This window comes from Prinia subflava, chromosome 10 (assembly GCF_021018805.1).
Source record: "Prinia subflava isolate CZ2003 ecotype Zambia chromosome 10, Cam_Psub_1.2, whole genome shotgun sequence".
Classification (NCBI taxonomy): domain Eukaryota; kingdom Metazoa; phylum Chordata; class Aves; order Passeriformes; family Cisticolidae; genus Prinia; species Prinia subflava.
The window spans coordinates 16,268,127-16,295,482 of NC_086256.1; the positions used below are offsets into that span (position 1 = coordinate 16,268,127).

General features: G+C 40.9%; 1 protein-coding gene across 2 annotated transcripts in view; it reads right to left on the bottom strand.

Annotated features, from left to right (window-relative positions):
- TGFBR3 (transforming growth factor beta receptor 3) overlaps positions 1 to 27,356 on the bottom strand; it is a 113,470-nt gene that overhangs the window by 52,596 nt on the left and 33,518 nt on the right. For both annotated transcript variants that reach the window (XM_063407488.1, XM_063407489.1), the window contains exon 3: positions 17,021 to 17,205. In XM_063407488.1, the coding sequence (XP_063263558.1) occupies positions 17,021 to 17,205 (185 nt within the window). The remainder of the gene's footprint in view (positions 1 to 17,020; positions 17,206 to 27,356) is intronic.

Here is a 27,356-nt window from a genome sequence, read left to right on the forward strand (position 1 = left end):
CCAACATCCATCAGACAAGACAGATGTTTTAGACTTCATGTAGATTTCTTCCTGTTGTTTTAGTCACATGAGAGCACACAGAGCACTCATACTACCTTAGTGAAAAAATCAGAGACACTTTACAACTGCATCTACTATCAGATTTTGTAGTTGCTATTCCCTTAGCTTTGAAAATTAAAGACGTATATAATACACACATGCATTACTATTTCCATACATGAATGGAAATAATCAACAACGTTTGAGCTGTATGCAGAAGTGGTGATGTATCTATCCATGCCTCTGGCTGAAACTATAGGGTAAGTTACACCACATAATGGAATTTTCCTACATTTCTGCCTGAAAAGTGCAGATCCTTGGGAAAAGCTACAGGACTTCAGCACCAAATCAACTTTTTTCATAACTAAATGAAATGCTTCTGTGAAAATTTTCGAAATAAAGGTAATTTCGCATTACTGCACTCATCAGTGATGCTCACGACTAAGCAACAAAACACACAATGCAAAATTTATATGCCTAATCCTAAACTTGAGAAAGAATATTGTTAAATTGATCATGATTCTGCAGCAGCCTCCGTCACTATATTCCTTAGCATATTCCCTGTCACTAAACTTGTTTGCATAAGAATACTCAGGAAAAAACTGAGTCTTGAGCAAAAAACCAACTTGGTTTTACAGACTGGGAAAAAAAAAACCCAGAGCGCCACAAAAAGTGCTCAGGACCATCTGGGTGATCACCTCTTTCAAAAGCAGTTCTGCTTTAGAGCAGAAGGAACCTGCTAAGGAACCTACCTGCTGGGTAGCCACGTCTGAATGTGACTGTTCCCACTGAGAAGCTGTACAAAATTAACACACTCCTCTTAGCATATCTATTTCCCCCTTTATGTTTACAGTTGCTCCAACATCACTGTCAGTACCTGATGATACACAGCAGTGGCATCTATTAGGAGAGAATTTCTTCTGGTTCTTGGAAAATTTTTCAAGCAAACTGCTGGGGAGTTACCAGCACTCAAGGTCTTTATGCAGAAACCCTGCTGCCAAGCATTTGGGTGTTTCACGTTGCATAACTACAGTCAGCAGGTATCACATGGAAATTTCAGCCCAAGTATGGTAGGCATGGTGAGAACAGCTCACCAGAGAGGTGTTTATGTGAGGAAGAGGGGTTTGAACTGCAGAGTCCAAGTGAAAGCCTGGACTTTGATTATGCATCAGAGGCACTGAAATGCCTCTCCCCACTCCTGCTTCAGAGACAGAAAGGCTTTACAGGACTCTAAGGTGTTAAAAGTTATGACATTGACACAAGCACAAGTTCAACACTTCATCTGCACCAGCACCTCCAGCACAACACCAGCCCTCTCTTTAGCTCTGCCTGGCTAAGCTTCCTGCTGCCACAGCTCTGCTCCCACTGACTTGTCCCTTTGCTGATTTCTGGCACGGCTGCCTCCATCCACAGCAGAGGAAGATCTTCATCCCTGTCTCTACAGCAATCTCAACAAAATGTCATTTCTGCTGCAAGGCCCCATTGTGGCTCTAGTTACACCATATATTAGCTGAGTCCCAAGTGATCCCCCTCTCCTGGACACATTCTGTCTCAGCTCAAGATCTATTCAAGGCACATCCTTTCTCACATGTCTACAGTTCATAGCACCTTCAAAACACAACACAAATTGTTAGAAAGACACTGGATTGCTTTAAATCACAAAAAAAAAGTTTCTAATTAACAGCACAAGAGATAACTATAATTTTTCCCTTCCTTTTTGTATTTTCACTGGCAAAATCCATATTACTATATATTTATGTGAAGCCTTGCCCAGAAACTCCATCAGAAGCCAATCCTACGTGTGTTCAGTGCTGTAAAGAGTGTTTTGAAGACATGGTGTGAAACTCTGAACTCACTGAACTCTGTGGTAAAACTCCTAACTTTTTCCTGAAATTCCCATTTAAGCTAAAAAAAAAAATTCATCAGGGATACAAAAAGGGACATTCTCCATTCATTCCTAGATTTTCAAAGAACAAAACACACACATTTTGTATTTCTCAAGAACATACTACCTCAGTCAAAGTCTTCTGCATCTCAGGCAGCTCTGTGACCAGTTTGGTCAGACAATACCAAAAGAAAATGAAACCAGAATCATTAAATGGATGGGCATTTTTAGGTCACCTAGTCCATTTAAAAAGCAGCTGCTATTGCTTTGCCCATATTATTTTAAAAACATATTAATAGACAGCATATTATCCAAGCAGACAGCAGCACAACAGCACAGGAAAAGAAGTCAATGCGGTCCAACACATTCCTCACTCCCAGTGAATCATTTGATCACAAAGCTGTTGCACAGCCAGCGTTCTCATTGTGCAATCAATAGCTAGGCCAGACCTTCTGGGCATGTGTGTCAGCAATGGTCCTCTCAGCAAGGCTCAACTTCAGCAGCTGTTTGTCCGAGGAAGCTCCTCTTCAGACTCACGTCTGGCCCCCTTTGGCACACACTTCTCCAAATAAGACATGACTAACTTGTGAGGAATACAACAATTTGGCCATAGCTGAAAATTATAGACTAACGCTATTCTGAAAACGTAAAACAAAACCTACACATTCCTTTTTAAAAAGCATCCAAGTACAACGGGGATGCGAAGCAGCGGTTCTGTCCTGTTTGCTGGAATGCCACGTTCCATTTGCAGGCGCGATGCCCATCACAGCTCCGCTGGCACTGCTGGGCCAGCTGCTCTGCTGGACCCACGCTGGCCACTGCTGCCTGCACACTGCACACCGCTCCTGAAAGGCCTCCAGCAGCAGCAAGGTTAAGGCGGCTGCAGAGCCTTCTGTCCCCAGAGATCAGTTTCATGGAAGGCTGAGTATCACCACAGAAACCAACTACAAAAACAGTCGAAGGACTCCTGCCCTGCTGCTCTGGTAAAGCAATTTGTACTACGTGAAAGGCAAGGACACAAATGCTGAAAACTGATCAAAGTAAATGCTGCTGTTAAAGCACCATTCTGTTTTGCTGACTTCAAGGCATCAAATCAAAGGCTCTGTGTTTTGTTCTAAAAAGATGAAAGTTAAGTTCCAAGGATTTGTAAGGTTGAATTAACTATTCCGGCATGAAGACCTTTAGATAAATTCATAGCACATTTTCCAAAACAGCCATTACAAATCTGTGCTAATAAGCCAGAACAAAATATGTGGTGTTGTACTGAATTACACTGCTAGTCTTGGACAGCTGTTCTCTAAAAAAGAAGAAAAAGAGAATTTTAACTCTCAGATCACATAAGTACATTTTCTGACTTACAAGTGATGCAGTAAAAACAGATTTATGACATCTTAACTCTTTACTCTGTTGCAAAGATTAAATTAACTCATTCAAACTGGGCAAAATTTAGAGCTGAAATCTGAACATTTACCTATCTCTGCCTAGAGTGTTCTCACTCTTTTTGTTAATACAATATTTAGAGAGCATAGTTTATTCTGTCAAAATCACAGAAATTAATATGAAGAAACTTATTTTTACAGCTCACATGTGTCTATCAATGTAGGAGATTTGGAATTTCTACTAAAATTCACTTAAAATATACAATGTTGGTACATTTGCTATAACAGAATTCAGTCTAGAATTATTCCATTAATCTGGTGGGATCTGGTACTGCACCACTTTTCAGAAGTGTTCATCAAGTACTTTGGAAAGGATACTTTTCTGTTTAAAATAAAAGTAAAGAAAAAATGTACTCTTTAGACAGGAATTGTGATTCAAAATGGAATACTGTTTTTTCCTCCCCCTCATATTTTTGCTATGCTCACTGAATATTGTGTTACAGATTTGATACCAAGCCAGCTATAGTAGATCACAATACTCAGCTTTCCAGAGCCAACAGTTTCTGAGAGAGAGTTCGCTGATTTTTCCAAGAAACGCAAAATATGTTCACATGGTGTTACTGCATGAATGTAACTTTGCTTGCAGGGTTACATATTTGCACTCTTAAATCAAATGATTGTATAAGCAGTTCCTAAAAGCACTGCTTTTAGGAGAGATCCTACTGCTTCCCTTCTGGGAAGGTCCTCCAATGCAGACTCTGCTCAGACGGAGAAAGCACCAATTTTTGAAAACTCACCCCAGCAACCAGACAGAAGATCTTCAAAATGGTATCAAAGAAACGGCTAACTCCAGGGGAACTGCAGTGGCACTAAAAGCAAGCACTCATACCAACAGAGAGTAACTTTTTATCCTACAGAACCCAGCACTGTGCCACCCTCACAGCCCTTGCCAGGGACACACCATGCCACATTCTCTCTGCCAGACCAGCACTGCTGGATGCTGCTGGGGCAGGGACCTGCCCCTTTGCGAGAGGGCAGGCAGGGAGCTGCGATGCACCAGGCACGAGGGAAGGAAAGACCTCCTGTTACTTCCAGGATGAGGTACAACTCAGTCCTTAGGGAATGGATTTGAGTCACAGGTAGCATCTACCGAGTTTCAGGGGAACTGAATCTTATTTCCAAGGCTCATGTAACCCTCTAAGTTTAAAATCAACCCTTCGTTTATGCTAAATATATGATTGCAAATAGACTGGCATTGCCTGGACCTTCTCGCCCACACAATACTAGAGAATCAGATTGACTAAACAGCAGTTATAGCTCAGTTTTAAAAATCATGGGAAAGATTCACCCCTGGCATAATTCCACTGAAGCTACTGGCATTAAACCAGAGACCGATGTGGTCCCATACATTACTTCATAGAAGAGAGAATACTATTGCACAATCCCTTGACTGTTACAATCTACCACCCAGACTGGAAAACTAGGCTCCATAAAAAAGAAGATAAGAAAACAGAAAAGTTGATAAGGACTGTCCAACTATGACCTGCAGCCCACTGCACTCTCTTCATTAAGAAGTACTCTCAAAAACCTTTGACCGAAAGGTGTTTGAAAACTCCTTCTCACTTCACCCCTGCCTGTCCTGCAATAGGGGCTGAAGGTCAGGGTGTGCTGTGCTAGACATAAAGAGCTTAAAAAATAAGTCCTACAGCACATGAACATGCCAATATCCACTAACAAACTATTTTGAATTATGCATGATGTTCCCATTATTAATGATTCAGAGAAAAAAAATCAGAATCACAGAACAAGCTGAGTTGGAAGGGACCCTCAATGATTATTGAGTCCAGCTCCTGGCCCTGCACAGCACCATCCCCAAGAGTCACACCCTGTGCCTGAGAGCATTGTTCAAATGCTTCTAGAACTCCGTCAGAGTTAGGGCTGTGACCACCTCCCTGGGGAGCTTGTTCCAGTGCCCAGTCACACTATGGGTGAAGAACCTTTTCCTAATATCCAACCTAAGCCTCCCCCAACACAGTTTCAGGCCATTCTCTTGCGTTCTGTCCCTGGTCACCCCAGGGAAGAGATCAGTGTCTGCCCCTCCTCTTCCCCTCATGAGGAAGTTGTAGAACGGTGAGGTCTCCCCCCAGCCTCCTCTTCCCTAGGCTGAACAGTCACTACATGGCAGCCCCAAAACAAGGATGTTCAAGACAAGAACTAAACAAAGTTCCCTTCACCTTCAGTAGGGATGAAGTACCACCCTTGAGTTTGGCACCTGCTCCATGCAGAGCAACCCCTTGTTTTAATGAAGATCTAAGCTAGAAATGAAGAACCAGCTAGAAAACTGACATGTCCATGCACTGACTTTGTAGTTGTATCCAACAGTTCGATGAGAGAAAGTCCTTTAGAACAAAAGCCTAAGGGCTTGCAGCATACTCAGAAATTATCTGTAGTTCTACCTCCATTATAAGGTCTGGGATATTTCTTGCCCCAGTATTAAATGACCAAGCTGAGGGTCTGTGTAATAGGATGGAATTGCAGCACATTTAGATCTCCTCATGTGGATTTGTAACTCAGCTGCTCCAGACAACAGACTAAAAAAAGCAAATTACAAGTAAAATTTAGTACTATAATATTATCATGTGCCAGATGAGTACAATGGTATGCTGTATGACATTAAACACACTGCTCTGTTCCTGGCAGCAGAGCTGCCTGTGTCTGGTTCATAACTGGTGGGTTCCTGCACCAGTGTTACTTTCTCCTCAAAAGTGTAAGAGTAGGTAACCATGCTGGTAAGGTTTTACTGGAAATGTAGAGCCTGTTCAGAAGGCACCACAGCTCACACAGCGTCAGAGAATTCTGACACAAGCAGATATTACAAAATGGTGCTTCTACCTTCATGAAAATGTTGGACTATTTCCAAGAATAATAAGAGTAAAAAAAACTTGAGAGTTTGTATAAGGACAGAACACAAAAGGCAGTAACTATTAGTATAAGTCATATTGAGACAGTTCTGTGACAATCATCTTGAAAGTATAACCCAAAGAGTTAACTGATAAATTCTATGTGGATATCATACACACACTGGCTACGTTAGCTTCATTTACCTGAATTATGCAAAATCCAGCTTTCCCTGTGCATATGTATTTCAATTCAATTTTCACTGAATGTGTTCTGCATTACATAGCTTTGAGAACCAGAATTCTCCTGAAAAAGATTTTTCAAAACTTCTATCTGCAGCAAAGATAGCAGCCTCTGTCCAAGCAGTTCTGCTCAGCTTTGCCAACCAAATGTAACTTTCACACGATAATCCCCACTTTGGTCACCTGCAGAGCAAGGGCTGCCCACAGGGACCAGCCCCACGGTTCAGTCAATGGAACACTGATGCCCATCAGTGCAAAGCTGGGACCCTTTGCCCATTCTGTCTGTGACCTGAATGAGATGCTGAGGCTCCCAAGGATTAAGTGAAACCATTTGTGCCATCTGACCTTCTACAGATCAGCCAAGCTTCTCAGCACTCAAATCCTAAAAACACAATGCTTCACTCAGCTTTGCATACATCAGTAGATGTCAATACCATTCACATGGCATATAATGAATCCTGAGGGGACAGTCTTCCTTTTACACATTTTGTGGGAAAATTCCTTGTTGGTTTTAGATCTGTTTAAGGGCAGAGGATCTGCCCCTGTATACCACAAGTACAGCATCTCCTCTACTGTTGCTAGCAGCCTATTCAGAAAATGGTATCATCACACCAAGTTTTACTTTAATAATTAAGGTAAAAGACTCACACAGAAATGAAACAAATTTCCAGATAATTTTCTATTATCTATTATTCTATTATAAATTTCTAATACTTATATTGCAGATCTTGGTTTTTCTTTAGTGCATCGCCTGAGCTGTAAATATTGATTTCCTTTCCCTTTTCCCACCCCTAAACTATTACCAGGTAGTTGTGTTAACAGGGTACCCAATGCCCTGAAAAGAAAAAATGGGTGTGGAGGGGATTAATTATGTCAGAGGATATATGAGTACATACTAAAAAGCAGCTCCTCTCCCAAAGGAAAAGCTTCTTAAACTGAGAGACAGAAGACATGTGACAAATTTATGCCAGGACCATTTTCCTTAAATGCATTTGGGGCCTTCTAAACAAATCTACAGAGGCTATTTCAGGTAAACACAAGTTTCTATTGCCTGTATTTTCAGCAAGTTAGACAGGTGCAAACCATCCAGCCAGAAATTATAGAGCTGCACAAATGTATCACTAAAGTATCAATACATCTTGCCTTTCAACAGGTCTTGTTAGTCCAGGCTCAGTAATACTAACACTGAAAGCCATGTGCATTCAGAGACAGCATTGGCACTATCTCATCTCCAGCTCTGAGGACAGAGCTGACATAGCAGGCTCATAGTTCATCTCAACTGCAAAACACCATGCAGATGTAACACAGCACAGTGTCTAAAGAACATCACAGCAAAACTGGAATCTGAAGACAGAATTTCCAGATCTCAAGGTAAATCCTAATGGTTTAACATCATACTTTCCCTTTCCACTTTCAAAAGCTGCAGGTGTGGAAGGGGAGGAGGCTGAGATAACAGGGCTTAAGTAAGCAAGTCAATACTACCAAAAAAAACCAAAAAAAACAAAAAAAAAAAAACCTGAAAAAGATGACAGAAAGACTGCAGGGAAAAGAGTTATGCCAATTGAAAGCTTCTACACACAAAAATTTTGGTCCTCTGGGTTTGCAGCTAGACCACAGGTAGATCCAGATGACTGAAAAAAAGAAACATTATTCTACAGGTGTCTCTGAAAGAGGCACTGCCACACAGAAATTAAAATGCAGCATTCACGTCTTTATTGGACATGCAAAACTAAATTCTTGCTTTCCAAGACAGGGTAAGGAACAGCATGTGTGCATGACTCATAAAAACCAGAAAACCTAGCAGCAGCTCCAGATTTAGGAAACAGTTTTGTTTACTTTATTGTCAGTAACTCATCAGCCCAAGTAACAGTTGGTACAAATATGTGTCTGTACTATATATGCTCACAAACAGTATTAGAAATTAAATACAAAGGAAACTGCATTCAGAAGATTAAAAGTAATTGTTACCAAGATATTGTCTCTCTACTCCCCTGGGGCGGGTCTTCAATCTTCCCAATTTTTTTCTTATTTTCAAGCTTAAAAATAATCTGAACTTTTAATCTCTGTACAAACAAAGCAGTATTTGAGGAATATTTCAAATAATGATGTTATGATACTAACTACACAGGAAAAAAGAAACCCACCAAAACCCCTAGGGAACCAGACTTTCTATTTAATCAGGCCTAGCTATATATGTAAGACTACTCATCTCTCTATATAATTGCAGAAACAATACCATAAAATCTGACAAAAACCTCCAGAAGAAATTTGTGATGCTTCACTTGCACAGTGGAGCCATTTTATGCACATCATATCTGCACTGTCTCACTGATTCTGGCTTGAAAAAAGATTTACTGAAGAAAATACTGGCTTGCTTTCCAGGTAAGAACTAATCACTGCTCCTTGCATGCAGTATTTCCATGTAGCTTCCAGGTGTGTTTTCACAGTTCAATTTACTTCATTGCAGCTATCACTTGAAATCCAATTAGTGAAGGAAAGAAGGCATGTTCTAATGGCCTACACTGATGACACACCCACAAAGCAAGGGCTACTGTATTTCTCTGCAAAACCACTGTCATACAGAGTCACCTTTCCCAAGAGGCCCCAGAATCTCATGTACATATTCACATGCACTAGCACATCATGTCCATGCAGAAGACATGAACACTGTGCTTCCCTGAGAGATGATGGAAGAGTGAGCCAGACCTCAAACAGTTTTCAGAGTAAGAGAATGTTGGTTATCTCCAGAATAGTGACAGCTCTTAATACTTTTCCCTCACTGATGGCATTTGAGTCTAGACCAAATACTGCCTTTCTTCTAGACTACTAATTACTGCCACCACCATGTTTATTACATATGATGTGATGTCCAATCATAATAAAAAATATTTCTTTATTATAAAGTGCCACAGCAATTGCTAAAGAGGCAGTGTCAGCTATGAATTACCTATACCTCCTTTAAACTTTTTCAAGCAAATTAAGTTTCAGACATTTATACCTCACAGTGGTGCTATTTTTGCATGTTCTCCTTTAAACAACAAGTTTTCCTACTGTGTAAGTACTCTGCTTATGTTTCACGGGGAAAACAAGAGACTCTTCTAGAGAAACACAAACTTGAGTGTTATCAAAGTGTTATCAAAAGCAAGATTGACATAAAAACACCCAATCAATTAAAACATTTATTGCTCTTCTATCTTGCCATGGTTTTACTTTTTCAGCTGATACAGGAGCATGGCTGTTAGGCATGGCAAGCCCCACACAATTTATGTTGGAAATTTTCCCCTGCACTGGCAGGTTGAAGAAGAACGACTTCATTAATTCCAGCTTTTGGTTCAAACAGACGCTCTAGAGAACAGCATAAATATGACCACTCATGACAAATGTAGCTCCAACATCTCACACACACATGCATGAACCCAAAGGTAGACTGGAACCTGACCATGGGGTTTGTGATATAAGTGGATTCCTGGAAATGTCATCACTTCCTTAGTATCTTTTCTTGGAGAAACTAATTACAGACAAAGCAGTAATTTATAAAGAAGATTTGTCAGAAGCTTTGAGCAAAGTGTAGACCATGGATAAAAATCACAGTCTATGATCAAAAAATCAACACACATCTGCCTGAAAGAAACATGTGAGCCCACATGCACAGTGTGCTTACACACAAAAGCCACAAGAGACAGGAAGAGTCCATCCAGCAAACAGCAGCAGCAGCCCTCTTGCTCTCTACAACCCTGCAAGAGCACATCAGTACCTGCAGCACCAGAGGAAAACAAGAGTCCAGTTTACAGCTTCCAACACAACATTTTAAGCTGCAGTCAGCAAAACCAAAAACTGTGAGCAGTCAGAAAACTCATACTGACATTTTTCCCTCTGAGCCCGTTAGTGTTCTGTGGTAGGCCTTGGCATGGCTTCACACACCGCTCCACACTGCTCTCTCTCAGCTGAGAACAGGGCTCACTTTCTGCACGCAGCAAACAGTCCCATTTCTAAAAACGGAAAATACCGAGGGTTTGCACAGCACTTTCCAAGTCATGAGATGCCACTGCTGCCTCTTTAAGGGCAGACACGTGTCAAGCCACGCTCCTGCAGGACACAGGGCTCTGTACAAACAGACTCCTCCAGCCAACACAGGACTTCCTCTGGCAGTTCTGGTGGGCAGAGCTTGAAAGGACTGCCAAACCCAATGACCAGCAAATCCTGAGCTGGCTAAAAACAGTGTGGAAAGACTGCAGTCCAGACAAACAAGATGAAAAAGCCACATTAAAAAAAGTGGGATTTTATGTGAGCACAGATGCCTCAAAGGGCTAACAAAGAGAAGAGGGAAAAGAGTATTGTAAAGGTTTTCAAACAAGCAAACTCCACTTCTTAAAGATATGGCAATGTCATGCTCATCATGAAGGCAATTAAGACATCAATGTCATTTTAATGTATCAGTTGCATGGGAGTTGCAGCTTTCAGCAGACATGGAGTTATCTGAGACAGACACTGAATGATTACAATTTCTATGGCACATGCTACCGTTATTTTTAAGGCTTTACAAGGTCCATCACATACTTTTTTTCTGATTCAGCCTAGTACTCCAGCTGGGCTCTTGGTCATGGCCGTGCATAAAGGGAGTAACAGCAGCCTGCTAAACCACCCTGGTGAGCCAGTTGAGCTACCACAGGCTGTGGGCAAGCTTTGGAAATTACCCAGGATCAAAGATCCATGTGATGAGGAACTCCTGCTTTCCAAGCAACAAATACAGGGTATTCCTGGAGTACATTTGCCACAGCATCACTCACAGCTCTACTCTGAGACCTCACTGGCACAGAGCACTGGTGGAAGCAGTAATTCATCTGGACTTTCCATTCTCGATCTTATGTGGCACCCTTCCCTCACAAAACACCATGCAAAATGATTGCAATAAAAAGCAGTAGTCAACCTCAAATTTGACAGAGAGGCTTGCAGGTGGCCAAACTCATTTTCTATTGTTATTGTGTATACCCAGGATGACTGATTATGTTGCCTCTGCACAACTTCATGAACCACACATCATCAAGGAACAAGAAGTAATGGGTGAAGTGATCAGGTTGACCTTGATGGGCTCAGCATAACAGGAGAGCTGGCCAGCTGAAGAGGCTGAAGGTTTAAAACCCCTGAACATACTTGCACTGAAACGTGCAGGTCTGCTGCTATAGCCAGAGATCCACTACTGCTGCCAAACTAAGGTGGTCAGAAATTGAAGAGGCAAGAAAAGGAAAATACCCTTGCAAAGTTCAGATTTGATCTGTACCTTGGCAGAGGCACAGTGCTTTCTTTTATCTCTCAAAGATGCTTCTTCTAAAACAGCAACTATTTTTCTTCAAAGCAAAGGCCTTTGACCTACCAGAAGTACTAAATATATCCACGTGCAGCACTGTATACCTATTCAAACAAATGAATAGGTAACAAAATCTTCACGAACTCCAGCTGTCAAGTAACAAACCTTGAATCCCCTTCCTGCCTGCTGTCAGCACATGACCTCCAGGCCCCCTCTGACCATGGCTCTGGTGCTACAGGTCAGTATGTTTTAAATACTCCCAGAAAGTGGCCCCTTTATCAGAGCTGAATCTCAAGGCTGTTTCTGGATCTCTGGATGCCTGAGCATGAAACAAAACATTTCTCCCTGACATAGCCTTGCGTAAAGCTGTTGTTGTATTAAACTTCTGAAACCAGTTAAAACAAACACTGGGAAATCCAGTAAACATGTAGCATAATAGGCAAAATGAACTAGGCTTTCACCACCTTCATCACCCCTATCTTCAAAGTCCTAAAACCCAAAAACACTGTGACACAAAAATTATCCTGAATTCAGAATACCAGCCTATCATAATTAGCTTATTCCAGGAGCTAACAGCCATTTTAATATCATGTTTACTCTCAAAGGAAATTTTTTAAGTTGCTATTATTAACTTTTTGCCAAGTAGCACTGATTAAACAGTCAGCAAAAAGGTCTGTCAAATTATTACAGCCTCAGTGGCGTTACTCTAAATTATAAAAATAAAGACAAGGCCTTAGTTTTCCTGCCTTCATTTCATATAACACATGTTAAACATCTGTATCAGGCATAACATCATTTTAAAGTTTTTGAGTATGAGGATGTCAGTGAAAACAATAGTGAATCCATTGCCAGGAACTATGATTCCATGTATTCATATGTATTCAATTCTAAGTATTCACTTGAGATTAATTTTATATGCCCCTCCTCTCTCCCTTTAACTATTTCAATTGTGACTGTGTGCTTGAAGAAGCTCAGGGAAATTCAAGCAACAGGTATAAGAAAAGAATCCTCCATTAATTTAGAACTTAATATACCTAAAGAGTGACTTCCTTATTAAAATAATTTTTATGCTCTTCTATACACATTTTTCTGGTGCACACTTCTAGAGTCTCCAGGTGACTCAGCAAGCAATAACTCTTCCTCAGAACAAACAGCTCCATGAGGAAGCAACTATCTCTGCTCTAAAAACTGACAAACTGAAGCAGTGAAGATACCCAAAGCTAAAGAGAAAGTTATTGTAAGAGTTCAGTAGTTCCTGGCATTCAGCTGAGACCCAGAGCAGTACAGAAATGCACACACGCACTCACTTCCCCAGGAATATTTGATCAAATAAAACAAACAAAAAAGGCTTGCATTTTTCTTGCCAAGTTCAATATAAACACTTGAGGCTATTACATGCACCCGTATTCTATTTCCTATGATAAAGCATGGCCAAATATGAATTGTGATAAAAGACATTTCTAAGAAATACTTGAAAAAGATTGTAACTTCGGGGGTTCTTACTTGAAGAAAGAAGACAGTCCCAGTCTCAACATACAAGATTTCACCCCAGTGGATTAACGAAGTAAAATACAAACAAATTCTTTGAAGATTATAAATTTGAGAACAGAATCTCATGATATGATCTTGTATTTACCAGATTTCTGCCTTAACACAGAAGTGGTAAACTACTGATACAGTTTCACAAAGACTATTCAGAATACATAAACCTATACATTTCTCATCTGTCTTTTGTCTTCTTTTTTCCAGTTTATAGGGAAGGAGAAGCACCCAAATCTCACAAACCCTTACTGAAAAGCCTGCCTGTGTTACAGCAGGAACACATACCCCTGCCATGCCCTCCCCCTCATCAGCCACCCCTCCTATGTTTAAATTTGTGAACATTTGTTGTCTGTATACTCTACACAAGTGTCAAAGTGAGTTAAATTAATGCATACACATATGTTGCATATTTATGAGAATCATGATAACTGCACAAGTATGTTTAATGCATGAACCCTCCAAGGAATTTGCTAGGGGAAGTTTACACTTCTCCCAGCAAGTAAGGAATGTGTAATTTAGCAGCATTCTATCACAGTGCAGGTTAAAAACAAAACAACCCAACCTCCTCCCCCAAAGCAAGCCTTCACTTAAAGATTTTCAGATCTTGCATTCCATATTATCAGAACTTCACCCAACCTCTGAACAAATATATGATTCATTTTAAACATGCTTTCAATGTTATTAAATCTAAGTAATGTGCTGTCAAATAAACCCACTGGTTTTATTCTGGAGTCCACTGGAAACACTACAGGACAAACAGATCTCTACCTTTGCTATCAGCATTTGCAGGCAACAGGAAATACCTCAGCTGGTAAATCAAGCTCATGTAACTTAAGGTGATGGGTACATTCTACTTTTAGACAAAGGGCCACTTGGAGTTGGTTTCTACAATAATGGGAAGGATAACATTTGCTCTGCTTTGTTCTTTGAGTCTGATCCTATAAGTAAAATCTGATCTTTCCAAGTTGTTTACACTCTTTTGCTCAACACTGCTGCCAGCAAACCTTGCTCCAGCTTCCTGTGCATTTTTAGAGCAGCCATCTCCAAGGGCTGTGACTGGAAATTGCTCAGGAAATGGGAAAAGGAGGCTAAGGGCTCCAACTGCTGAAATCTATTCAGTGCCCTACACTTCAGTACACCCCCAAAGCACACAGACAAGACAGCTTAGGGCAAACTGCTCTCTTAACATAAGCACGTTAGACGAGGCACAAGCAGCCTCTTTCTGCTAGACAGCAAGTATGTTACTCAAAGCCAAGTGTTGCATTCTGTCATTGTGTCACGCTGATCAGGCAGTGGGGACACAGCCCGCATCCTCGTGCACGCGTGACTCGCTCACGTTGTGCGCACACAACTGCACAAAGCGCCGCGTTTCAAGCAGCGCCAGCAGCACCGGCCCAGAGGGACATTTGGGCTTATACAAATGTGCACTCAGCACTTGAGTCATGCTGCTCTCTTGGGAGGTACAAGCTCCAGCTGCAGCCCATTTCATCCCACCCTGAGCACCCTTTAGTAACCAAAAAGTTACAAGTTCCCCAGTACCACGTCCCCACAGTGCGGGTACTCTTCTGGCCTGCTTTCAATAAAAATTGTGATTACTTTGTGAGATCTACTCATATCAAATTTGCCTATGACTTAGCAATGGATTTAAACTTTCCTGGGAGATGAGAGAAGCACTGAAAAATCTATAGCAGAATCACATACAGCTATTTAGTTCTCATTGGAAACTATGCTCAAAAAACCCAAACCAATCAACTAACTGTAGAGTCCCTGCAACCCCTTGACTCAATACCCAGCATCTGGCCTTGGCAGGACAGACTTGAAATCTCCACCCAGCCTGAAAGAAAGAATTCCCCAATGGTGCTCTGATGGCATTCCCCAGTCCTCCCCTCCCTTCCTAATGCCCTTCTCCCTTGGTTTTTCCTTTCCCCTGTGTCTCCATTGGTGGTGGGATCCCTATGACCAGCCCTGTTTTCCCTGTAGGCCACTGACCTTACCTGCCCTTTGTACCAGCCCATGTCTCAAGGTCACTGGCTGCTGAAGCTCATTCTTAAACCCGAGCCTGGACATGTTCATGCTCTTTGACTCTGGACAACCCTTTGGTTGGTGGAAATAAACCTGGCTGGACCTGATCTGCTGCAAGGGCCTTCTTGCCTCTCCCTGCTGAGCAGACTCGTGCTGTGTGTGTAGATGTGTGAGCTTGACTGCTTTGCCTGAGTTTCCCCCAGCGGCTTTTCCACAGGAAACGTTTACTGGGGTTTAAGCCTCAACTCCACTCCTAAAAAGCACTCCTAAAGCTACTACAACAACTCCAACCAACCCCTCCCCCCCAAGCAAACAACCCACAAAATCCAGAGGAAAACCAAAAAGCCATACAATTTGGTTTTCATGTCCAGAGAACTGATAGTACCTACACTTTTTTCAGTCATTCACAGTGCACTTATCAGGCTGATAACCCAGTGCCTGGTACACTAAGAAAGGCTTAAAAAACACCAAATCAAAACAAAATCCCAAAGCAAACCCCTACACCACCACCACCACCACCCCCTCCAAATATAAAAATATCTGTTCCTCGTTCACAGTCCCACCAAAAAAGTATAATTTTTCTATTCATCTCATGACAGTAGAAGATATGACAATTTTGATTAATGGAAGCCAATGAGATACCTACTGAAAAAACTGTAAATAATTTTTCTCATCATAAACTAGACATTTAAGATCATATATATATTGAAAATGAACACAACAGCTGAAGTTTCATGGATGCATACAATACACATTGAGCTCAAGTCACCATAAACCCAACAAGGCTGATACTGGAGTCAGTGGAAAGACTGATTCTGGCCAAGAGAATCTACCTTTATTTTAATCACTATGAAAGACTCCACTTGAAAGTTCTTTCAGCACAGATTTAGACCCTCTTTTCCTAAGCTTCACCCTGTTAGATCGTCATCTTTGTTCTCTCATTACCAACTTTCTAATTGTGTACGTACACATTCCTCACACAGGACACAGTACTAAAGATTTGTGTGTGTAATACTGTAAGAACATGAACTAAAAGGCTCAGCTGTCACAGGCACACAACGTTTTCTTTGCACTTTGGCACTCTGTTTTTGATGTGTTTTAAGAGTAAACAACAACATGTCACAACTTTACATCAAAAATTTTATTCTGCTGTTGCTTTCAGAACAGCTAAAGTTTTTGCCAGTCCCTCTGAGTGCAGCACACATAAATAAGTAATTGGACTACCACAGTCAGCAACACTTGCAGTCTGTACAGCAGTCCCCCCTCAGTGAAGCATTAAAGCCATAAAATCTGGTAAAGGAATCTGAACTTCAGTATTTGTTTATAGTGGCCATGGCAGGGATCCAAAGGTATTCATGTTAATTTACAACACATTTAGGTAAACGATCTGCTTTTGAAGACAGCCAATTCTGTAAAGGCCTCTTGGAGATCTAAATATGTTTCTTATTTCCTTTGCCCACCCCCTACCCTTTTTAAGTATACTTTGTGGTTGTGAAAGATAATGAAGATGGTGGCTAGGTATGGAAGCAGTTTATTCATACGACATACAAAGCATAGGTGGACAATCTCCATGCAAATTGTACATGGTTCTTCATGGTACTTCGGTGACAATTCAGAAATAACTTCATGCAGCAAATTAACGTATAATAATCCCATTTGCAGACATACTTATCACCAGGGATCTGAGAAAAAGCAATTTCCCCTTTACCTCTCTCTCATGATGGCCAAGACCCTCCTTGGGGTTTCTGAGATTGAGGACGTGCACCTCTTGGGGCAGGCTCGTCGTGCCCCGGCTTGCACAGCCGGATAAGACTGTAAAGCTTTCCAATAAGGCTTGGACTGGGTGCGAATTGTTAACAGGCGATAAGACACACTCCCTCTGAGGCACAGGACCTGCAGAGAAAGACAGACACACATCACTTGGAGAAAATGAAGCAATCCGTCATTTATACTTGTCAAATAACGATCATCCTTTTGTTCAGAAAATCCACAGGAACACAAGAAGAAGCTCTGTGTTCATTCTCCACAAAATTAAGACTTTTATTCCCATTACCCTTCTCAGTTGTCCTGAATATGTTAACTCATTGGTTCATTCCTCTCTGAAAGCCTAAATTTTCAAGTATGAATTGCCAAACTGAAGATAGTCTTTTCTTTACCAAGGAGGAAAACAAAGAGAGAAAAAAAAGTCAAAGAAAACCCTACTAAAAAAAAAACATAATCAAACAAACCCACCAAAAAAACCCTCAACCAAAACCAACCAACCAACCACCCCAAACCCCCCCCCAAAAAATAAACAAAACCCCACTACCACCAGTGATAGTGGTCAGGGGAATTGGTTTGTCTTCGATGTTTACGTCAAACACTGTTATCCGCAAACACTGTAAATGCAGTCATGTGTATATAACAATGAAAAGTTAATATCTACCAGAAAGGTAATTATGTCAGGAAGGATTTGGGCGAGTTGGATTTGTTGCTTTTGAAGCAGTGCTGATTTATAGTGAACATCATTCAAATACATTGTACAAAACAGCAGGCATCTGTCACATGATAAAATGAAATGTTTGTTTACTGAGTCTATTTTGTGTCTGACAGCAATTATCTGCACTGATAACAGTTATCTAGTCCAAAACAGAGTGTACGCCCTTTCAAATAATCACCACAGCATGATGTAGTGCCATAGTCTTATATAGTACGTGAGACCGTGTGATGTGAGAGAGCAAGATAGCACAAAAGCTGAAGCATACAGAGCAGTTTACATTTAAACTATATCCCAGGAAACTAAATCAAGACAAATATTTATGAAAAGCGGCCCTTCTTTTCCAAAATGGCTCAAGCCCACCCCTGACAGTAACAGATACATGAATGTTTTTGATCCAGAAGGTCACAGGAGAACGTAATTGATTTAACCCCTAATTTGCACCAAAGTCACTCAGATGAGAATCAGACTCATATGAACCAGTCAGTTCAGAGGCTGCCACACATAAAAGAGAAATACAAGGTAGAAACAGAGTTTTTTTCCTGATCATGCACATCTGCAGTTGAAGTAAAATGCTTCCTTTGAAAGAAGTTCAAAATAAAGAAAATTCTCAACTGATTAAATGGAAGAACTATCCGGTTTTGTCAAGTCTAAAGCCAGTTATTGTAGCACTAGAGATCATCTGACAGTGGTGTACACCTATGTTTAATTATATTAGCACTGACCTACACTTTGCTGGTTAAAACCATGGTTCTTTCAAAATACAGTCTGCAGCTGGCCATTTACTTGAAAGTCAGAGTCTGTCTTAAACCAGACTATCGGGGAAAAAAGTAAAGCCCTTGAGCACAGAAGATTTCTGCAGTGCCTTAGGCCACAAAGGGGCCGTTCCTGAAACCCACCAGTGCATAGTGCATATCGTATGAGCTCCCACAGAGAAGGAATATTTGTAAAGGCAATGCTCAAGGCATAAATTACGCATGCCTGTGCTTGGGATACAGAGGATAAACAAACTTTCTTCTCCCTAAATGAGGAGCTTGGCAGTAGCACTGACCACCAGCTTGGAGGACTTGAGGTTTTCTGGGTTTTATTTAACTCCTTTTAAAGAATACACATACAAAATGTGACAGGTCCAAGCAATGATACTCAGTTAAAAAAAAATCCTTTGAAAAACTGCCCTTTGTAACGGTTGAAGAAATGTTTAGAATTTGTAACAATAACAACACAACCAGTAGAGAAGGCCACATTTGCCTGACGTAGAAGAGCCGATCAGAGAACTTACTGATCAATTAGCCCAGCTACTGATGTGTAAGTCCTACAGCACACCATGTTATACAACCTGCACAAAACACTTCTCTAAACTCCACAAGCATTTCCTGGGCTAGGAAGGAAAGGAACACTTGTTCATTGAATTGTTTCTTGTTGGCCACAACAGAGTTGATGGTTAAGATGTTTCAATCATAACACACACTCACCCACAGAGAACAAGGCGCTAGACTGAACAAAACCAGAAATGGAGTTGCTGACAAAAATGTGCATTTTACTTAGCAAAGGTTCAGGAAAAAGAGCAAATACCTTCCTAGTGATTTCCTTGTGAACACCAATTCCCATGCAGGACATCTACCAATCCTCCCCTCCAGCCTCCATCTGGTATTTACTCTGAACAAGTTTAATACATTAGAGTAAAAGACATCTGGATTTTCCCCTCACATCCTACAAGGGGAAGATGATTGTGACTGCTCAGTTCAGGCTGTAACTGCCTCCTTTGCTGGCACCTCAAATGCACATTAAGAAATCCCTCTGTTCTGCTCAACATGCAAGATGGAAACAGTCCCAGAGGGAGCAGAAGTTCACATCCTGGATAACCGTGTGCAGCTGAGCTTATCTGCACAGACACGGGCAGAACAAGGCATGCCTGCTCTGCCTGCACTCCACCCTGGCTGGACAGAGGCCAGATCTCCGGCAGAAATCCTGTCACGCTGCTGGCAGTGAGCCCACGTGCTGTGCCAGTCCTGAACAGGGCTTACTGGTGCAGGTCTACTCTTACAGCAGTGCAGCTGCACAGCATCTGCCTGCACACCCCGGCAGCCTGGGGCATGTCCCCTCTGTCAGCTCTCTTTGGAGAGAAGGCGTGCACAGAGCTGCTCTGTGCCACTCCAAGAAACCAGTGTTCTGGGGGAATTACTGTCTTAGAACTGCTTTCAGACCAGCCTTGTAAGAGAAAAGGATATAAACCCAGAAATGTGAACCAACGACTGGAGCATCTGGAGGATGCTCTGCTGCAATCAGACCACACGTGCTGTGAGACTGCCCACGTACAAGGCATGTTGTGGGAGCTGTGGCATTTTTGCCAAGTTGCACACAGGTGCCTGAGCAGGTATGTCCTTGGCCCCTCCTGCCCTTTCAGCAACTCAGGACTCCCACAATCACCGTTCCTCTTTCACTGGCAATATCAAACCGCAGTCCTCAGCACTGATACTCGCATATCCGCCCAACACTAACCTGGCTGCAGTGCCATGCCCACACACACTGGCATGCCTGAAGGTAGCGCCAAGCGAAAGAAAACTTCTTTCTAGATCAAAGTCCAGTGAATGCTCAGCCAGTAAATGGCACAAGGCAGCTCCTTCTGCCACCTCTTCTGCATTTATGCTGTACTTTAGTCTATTCTTACACTGTGTGCACCACAGCAATGCTGGAGCTATTTGCTCAACATTCATTGACTGCATTTCTTTCTAGCCCTTCCTACTGCACCTGCAGATCTGCCGCACTCAAAGGTGGATGCTGCTACAAGGCACTGTCACTCAAGTGGGAGCTGCAAGAGCTCTCCTCTCTGCAAATTAGCAACTTTTGGCTCCCTCACAGATCCTTCATCTTCATCTTCCTTCCTTCCTGCCACTTTTCTCTGACTAGAAAGCCAGCTACTTCCTCTATATTGTTTAAATCCTACAAAATGCTTATTTACCACTCTGAAAAAAACCCACCAAAGTCCTCCCTAGGACACTACTAATCTGACTACTTATATTTGAAAGCCAACATGAAACCACAGCCTCATCCTACCTGGGCTTTACTGTTGCTCTGTCTGCCACAAACCCCAGGATGAGGCTTTGCCAGTTTCCCACTCCAGCCTTGCACCCTGTTCCTGCTAACCTCACCTGTACCAGTGACACCAACATCCTGCAAAAATTCATTATTATCAACGTCCAATTAACACATCAAGATTGCCTTATCAACTCTAAATACGTACAGATATTCTCCTGCATCGCCATCCGCATCAAAGCACTTAAAAGGCCAAAGATATCTTCCAGTTTATCCATCCTAGTGCGGTCACAAGCCTTTAGTGCTTTCTCTGCTGAGAATCTAAGTGTGCACACACAGCCATCCTTGGGCTTTTGTTTAACTTTGGAGTATGTAAGCACTTAATCTTGTTAGCAAATCCTGGATCCTAGCCCAATAAAATTTTAGTTGCTTAATGCCTTTAGAGGATAGAAAGCAGGTTAGGCAGTTTTATAAGAACCAACTATTAGGTATCTATTTTACAATATAATGCTTATTGCAAATGTTTAGTGAATTCAGACTTCTAGAGAACTGTTGATTATTGAGTTGTTTTTCACTTCCAATTAATATTTTAAAGGAAGTCAGTGCAGACCCAACCTTGTTTGATACTGTGTAGCTGTGTCCATCTGGAACATATTCAATACAACTTCAACATTCTTGTTTCTCATATCATCCATGCTACTAATGAGTAACATGTGTTCTGCTGTAAGAAGGTAGCAGAAATGGGAGTAAGACTAAGGGGGATAATACAACAACCCAAGCCCAACTCATAACTGTGATTGATTTTATTGAAATAGTAAAGGGTGAAGTACTTTCTGTTGTATTTCCATGGTGATTTCTGCAGTGTTGTCAGCTCAAAAGCGCGAGCAGCTACCACAAATTGCATGAATCTGTGCTGGGGGGTCCACAGCACATTAGCATGGTTCCCATATGCCATAGCAGAGGGTAGCAGCCACACCAATGGGATAGAACACTCAAAGGACAGATTTATTGTAATTGATTTGTGAATGAGGGAATGACACTAATCTAGTCATTATATATAAAAACAACAACAAGAAAAAAAAAAATCAGAGTCCAGACTTGAGGAACACAATGGATCTCTGCTGTTGGGTACAAAGTAATATAAATTACTGCAGATCCGGACAGAATTCATCACTTTATGCTGAAAGGCACATTAAGATGTGGAGGAGGCTAACCAAAGCAGAGATTTCAGTGTGCCCAAATGACAGACTTTCACTTAAGTTCTTTCAGAGAAGGTTAATTTAAGAGTATTCTCTTAAATCTCCTAGTGACAATTATGGCTGAAACAAAACTACTTTTGAATGACAACAGGGACGGGAAATCATTTTCTCTTAAACTAAAATGCTTCACAGAGCACTTGAGCGAGACTCAGCAGTAACTTCTTCCCATGATCTTCACCACTCATTTCTAAAGATACAAGTGCATGCACAAAGGGCCACTGTTCTATATGGAGCAATTGTTACCACCCACACAACCTTCTTCTCATAAAGGGTTACTCACTGAGGGAGGCATTTACATCAAAATATATACACAAGAGTTGATACAAATAAGAGTTTACAGAGAGAAGTGACACCTATCACTCCCAGAAAAAATGTCAGCCACTATTACTTATTCAGTATGGGTGGCTCTGTAACAGTAAATACTAAATTCCTTCCTGCATGCCCCTTCACAGAATACCATCTGGAAAGCCAAATTCCTAGTAATTTAAATGTAGAGGATAATGGACAACCTCCACTATTAATATGAAGAACAGCTTTTAATACAGATGACCACGGAAAAAGTTTCACACTTCTAAGCAAGCACTTGAGCAACACGTCAATGCTCAGGACCAGTTCATTCTGGCAAGCAGCCTTGAGAGATAAAACACACAAGATAGGTGGTAGGAAATATTACACGGCTTTGTGCTGAGGGACAGAGGAACAGAGGAAACCTCAGTGTTTCTGCTCATGAGTAGAAGCACCTCCATGATGACCAGCAACCACAAGGAGCTGAGCTGTTCAAGACTACTCCCGGATTACATAATTTTCCTCTCTGATAAGTGTGACCGCCATAAGAAACATGCAGGGTAGAGAATATCAGACCTTCATACTGGCCAGGAGGAAGACTAAAGAAGATGACTGTCTAAATCCCTTTATACTTGTATAAATCTACACATTCCCTTCAGATCCTTAATTTTCAGGGAGCTCTTTTACTATCGCATCTAGCACATATTTTTTATGGTGGAGCTACTTTTGACTAAATCACCATTGGAGCAAGGGTGAGAAGTTTAAAATTGCAGGGAGAAGATTCATGAACATTGATTATTTTAGCTATTTTGAAAAAACAAGCCAATCCAACCAACCAAAACACTCAAGATATCAGACTCCACAGATACCTTTTTGAATTGAATGAGCTATAAAACTTCTACTGAGAAGAGAAAAATATATCCTGAGGAAATATTCAGCACAGGTGGCAAGATTTGGTTGTAGAAGGAGTTAAAACATACAAGCTGTACTAACTAAAAACATGTGCTTTTGTAAAAGCTCAGCAGAGGTTTCCCATTCCAGTGTACCGAGCTCACTAACCTCCAGCAACTCCACAACACCATCCCTACTCCCTTCCCCTTTCTTCAAGGAAGAAAAAATATTCTCTGGAACTAGGCATTAACGTACGTTCTTCACCTTTACACTGACATCTGGTGCTAGTGTTATATGCAATGAAACCCTTGCTCCATGTGCTGTCTATCCCCAACCATTATCCCCCAATTAATTCCCATTCCACTATTATCAACTCTGCCCTGACTTACTCCACATATGGACCAAACCATTCAGATGTTTCAACACATTAGATTACACTTAATCTGCCACGTCCTTTGATCCTCTGTTTTCTGCCATTTTTCTACACATTTCTGTTATACATAGTAAAGTCTATCTAACACCATCTGCCTGCCCACTGGGAATCATTCAGATGACATGCTCCATACCTTTTTAGGTTGCTGTTATGCTTGGTACAAACTCCTGATGCTGGCTGCTTCTTCTAAGCAAAGTAACTTTTTATGCCTCTCTGGTGGATGTATTGCAAAACATCCACTCTTCATGGCTCCCAGCCACTGGTAAAAGCACAAGGTTTATGCCTGTCTAGCAGAGATGACCTAATTTCAAGTGTTACCTGCATACACCTCATTTCCATGCAGGAAAAAACTGAAATTACATTTTCAAAGCAGAGATTTCTTCTTTCACTTTTTGAAAAATAAGCTTCTATTCATCTTTTGTCCTTATCAGGCCATAAAACTGATGCAAGTTTAATTGGAAAGATTAACTATCAAATAAAACTCAACTGCTGTAGTAATGTACTGCTAATCAGAAATCATTAATTAAACCTAAATGATCCATTTCATGAAAAATTGCAAATTATAAAGTCATGCTCATTTGTTACACAGCAAAACTCTATTTCAATACCTAAGTAAGCAAAGCAAAGATAGGCAATGTGGATCAGTTGAGTATCTTGTTTAACAGAAGAAACTCCAAGTGTTTTGTTTATACACATATTAAGCTAATTAAAGAGAAAAGGCAATGAATGAAAAACCTGTTTGGTTTAACATCCGCTGAGCACAATCTCAAGACATTGCTACCCATGAGGCATAATCTCAGAAAACAAACATCTGCACCTGGAAAACAAAGAAGTCTTTCAAAAGCAGATGTACTCTACCACAGAGCTACATTTTACATAACCTCTGCTGTACTTCTTTCTGACCAGAAGTACTGTCAGAACTCTACCTTCTCTTGAGGCTTGCAGCAAAACACCGCTTACAGGAACTCCTCTCTGGTATTTTTCCATGCCTGAATGTGCAAACACATCCACATATGCTCTTACTGTCTCTTCCCATTCCTTCTCCCAAGCCAGTATTTGGAAAACATTTCCACTAACGTAAGATCATCTTTTTAATACTCATAAACAGAACAGCCTGTATGCATTGACTTTCATTTAAACACATCCAGAAAAGCACAATTTCTGGTTTCCATGTCAAAGAACTGAAAACAAAGTGGTTCACCAAATGTTTCAAAAAGAGTTGTTGACTTTTCCCTTTGTTATCCTCAAGAAGTAGAAAAAAACTCCAAGTTTCAAGCAATTAGCCTAAAAATCAAATGCAGATAATTCTCTTGCACAAATCTTCTGTCCCATGAAGCACCCATTCCTTTTTAAACAGTGGTCAATGTTAGACTGAAGGCTTCCCTGCCCCCTAGGCATGGCTGTATTTCAGAAATGCCTGACAAAATTTTATCAAGACCGTAAAAGATACAAAGTTATTTAAGGTAACAAGCAGTACCTAAAATGCAAAGAAATATTGTGTCTTAACAGAAGAAGCAAATGTAGCATTCAATTTTCATCATTGTTAATGGATGAAGTTGTCTTGAGCAAAGTGATTGTGCAAAAAAGGAAGAAATGAACAAAAACTATTTCTAATATTCCTTGTTCATTATTCCCAAAAATATTCAGACTTCATGCTGTAAAAGTCTATTTTCCCTAGAGGTAGCCCATAAATTGTCTCAGATTTACCCCTCTTTACCACAGAAAGATAGGAAATTGCATGAAAACAATGAATGGAAGTGCACTTTTTATCAGAAAACAACAGGAAGCGCTCTGCTTGGTTTACATGAGAGCTGTATTGGGGCCAAAAGAGGAAAAAAAAACCTCATATAAATATTTAATACCTGCTTAGACCAAAACACTCCAAAACAGGTTTCAAAACCATTGTATTTTTAATAAATCAGTATTGAAACTCATCAAACCATCCTACCCACACTACTGCTTTGACTAAAATTGGGTAAATTAAAGATGACAGAAGAAAATCCCAGATTTCAGAAAATCAGTTTCAGAAGGCAAAGAGAGAGAACCATACTTTCACGATCAGCCATACAAGAATTCATCAAAGAGGATGCACAAAAACACACATGTAAACTTCAGCAATCTGTGCTTATCTAAGGAAACAAGTCCTCTGAGTCTCTCCCAGCAAAAACACCTATTTAAATTGCAAATATATACTTCAGTTCTTTGCATACTCATGGGTATTCTTGAAAGTGCTGATACAAGCTCTAATGATTTTCAAACCAATACAGGATGTGTTGGAATCCCATCTCAGGCAGTATCAATAGTATAAATGACGGTACCAAAATATATGGTAATAGTAAGACTATAGAATGCATACACTAGACTAGGGGGCAAGACTAAGATTTTTGATATAGGTAGATTTTGCTGGTTTTTTTTTTTTCATCGTTTCTTAATCATAATGATTAAAAAATATCCCATGGCAGTTTTTCAGAATTGCAAGTAGCTGTCACATGCTTGATCCCTACTGACCCTCATCTGGAACTACATATTGAGCCATCTTTTGCCCAAACATATATAGTGTCATATTGATTGTCCAAGGGGCACTACCATGCAATGAAAAGAGTTTATATCTTATCTGGTGGCTAATGAGAGCAACCTCCATGACATCAGGAGAGATTCAGAGGTGTCTTGTGTTTACTGGTTCAGGGGCATCCCAACCACAGAACTGATAGCTGCTCTTGCAATTTAGAAAATTTTCCAATTGCTTTTACTGAATCTATTAGACATTTCACAAACATTCCTAAACAATTACAGTATCACACAATTCTACAAACCATTAACAGATTTTCCTTTAATTCATAACATTAGCATTATTTTTGATAGGTTATCCAAGCTTCAGAGTAAAAGCATAGCCAAAGTTTTCCTTTTATTTAATTTCTTTTATCTGGCCCAAGCTGCTTCCTTTTCTTCACACAGACATACTGAAATTACAGGTGTTTTGTTTGTTCCCCCTTTTTTTTTTTACCACCTCTATGAGTTTCTTTCCTTCTTGGTAGTTGGTTTTCTTTCCTATCCAACCCCTATTATTCCATTTAACCATTCCTACCTAGTCCCCTAAGCTTCATCAACACTTGGCATTTACTACACCTGCATACAGAGGGCTCTTCTTCCAATAAGATGTCTTGCTTTTATCTTCAATTCAATTATCAGCAAGTCCTATACTGGTCTTGAAAGAGAGAACAATGAATTCTGGATGCTGGTGCATATGGATGCATGCACATCTGGAGAGTTAGAGAGAGGTGATTTCCTTTCCAAAACATCTTTTTGACAGCCACAGGAATGCAGAGTACCAGATGGTACAGCTGTCAGCTCAACATCAACTTCCTGCAATCATCTTCTGCTTTAACTTTGTCACTGGGCCCAGTGCATGGGAGCCTTGCCATTTGTGACTAGCCCATCAGAAGAGGCTTGCAGCCAATGCCTCCAATCTTTGGCCAGTACTGAAACTTGTGGATTCTGCTTGCAACTCCAGGCACTCAGTGAAATACAGCTGGGGAGGGCTTTTTGGTTTGGGGTTTGGTTTTTCTTCCCCTTAGTTCTGCCTGTCAGAAACTGACATAGGTGCTTCGCTCAAGCATGAAACTTTATAAGGCTTCCCCTTCCTAATCTCAGTTTGCACGTCAGAAAC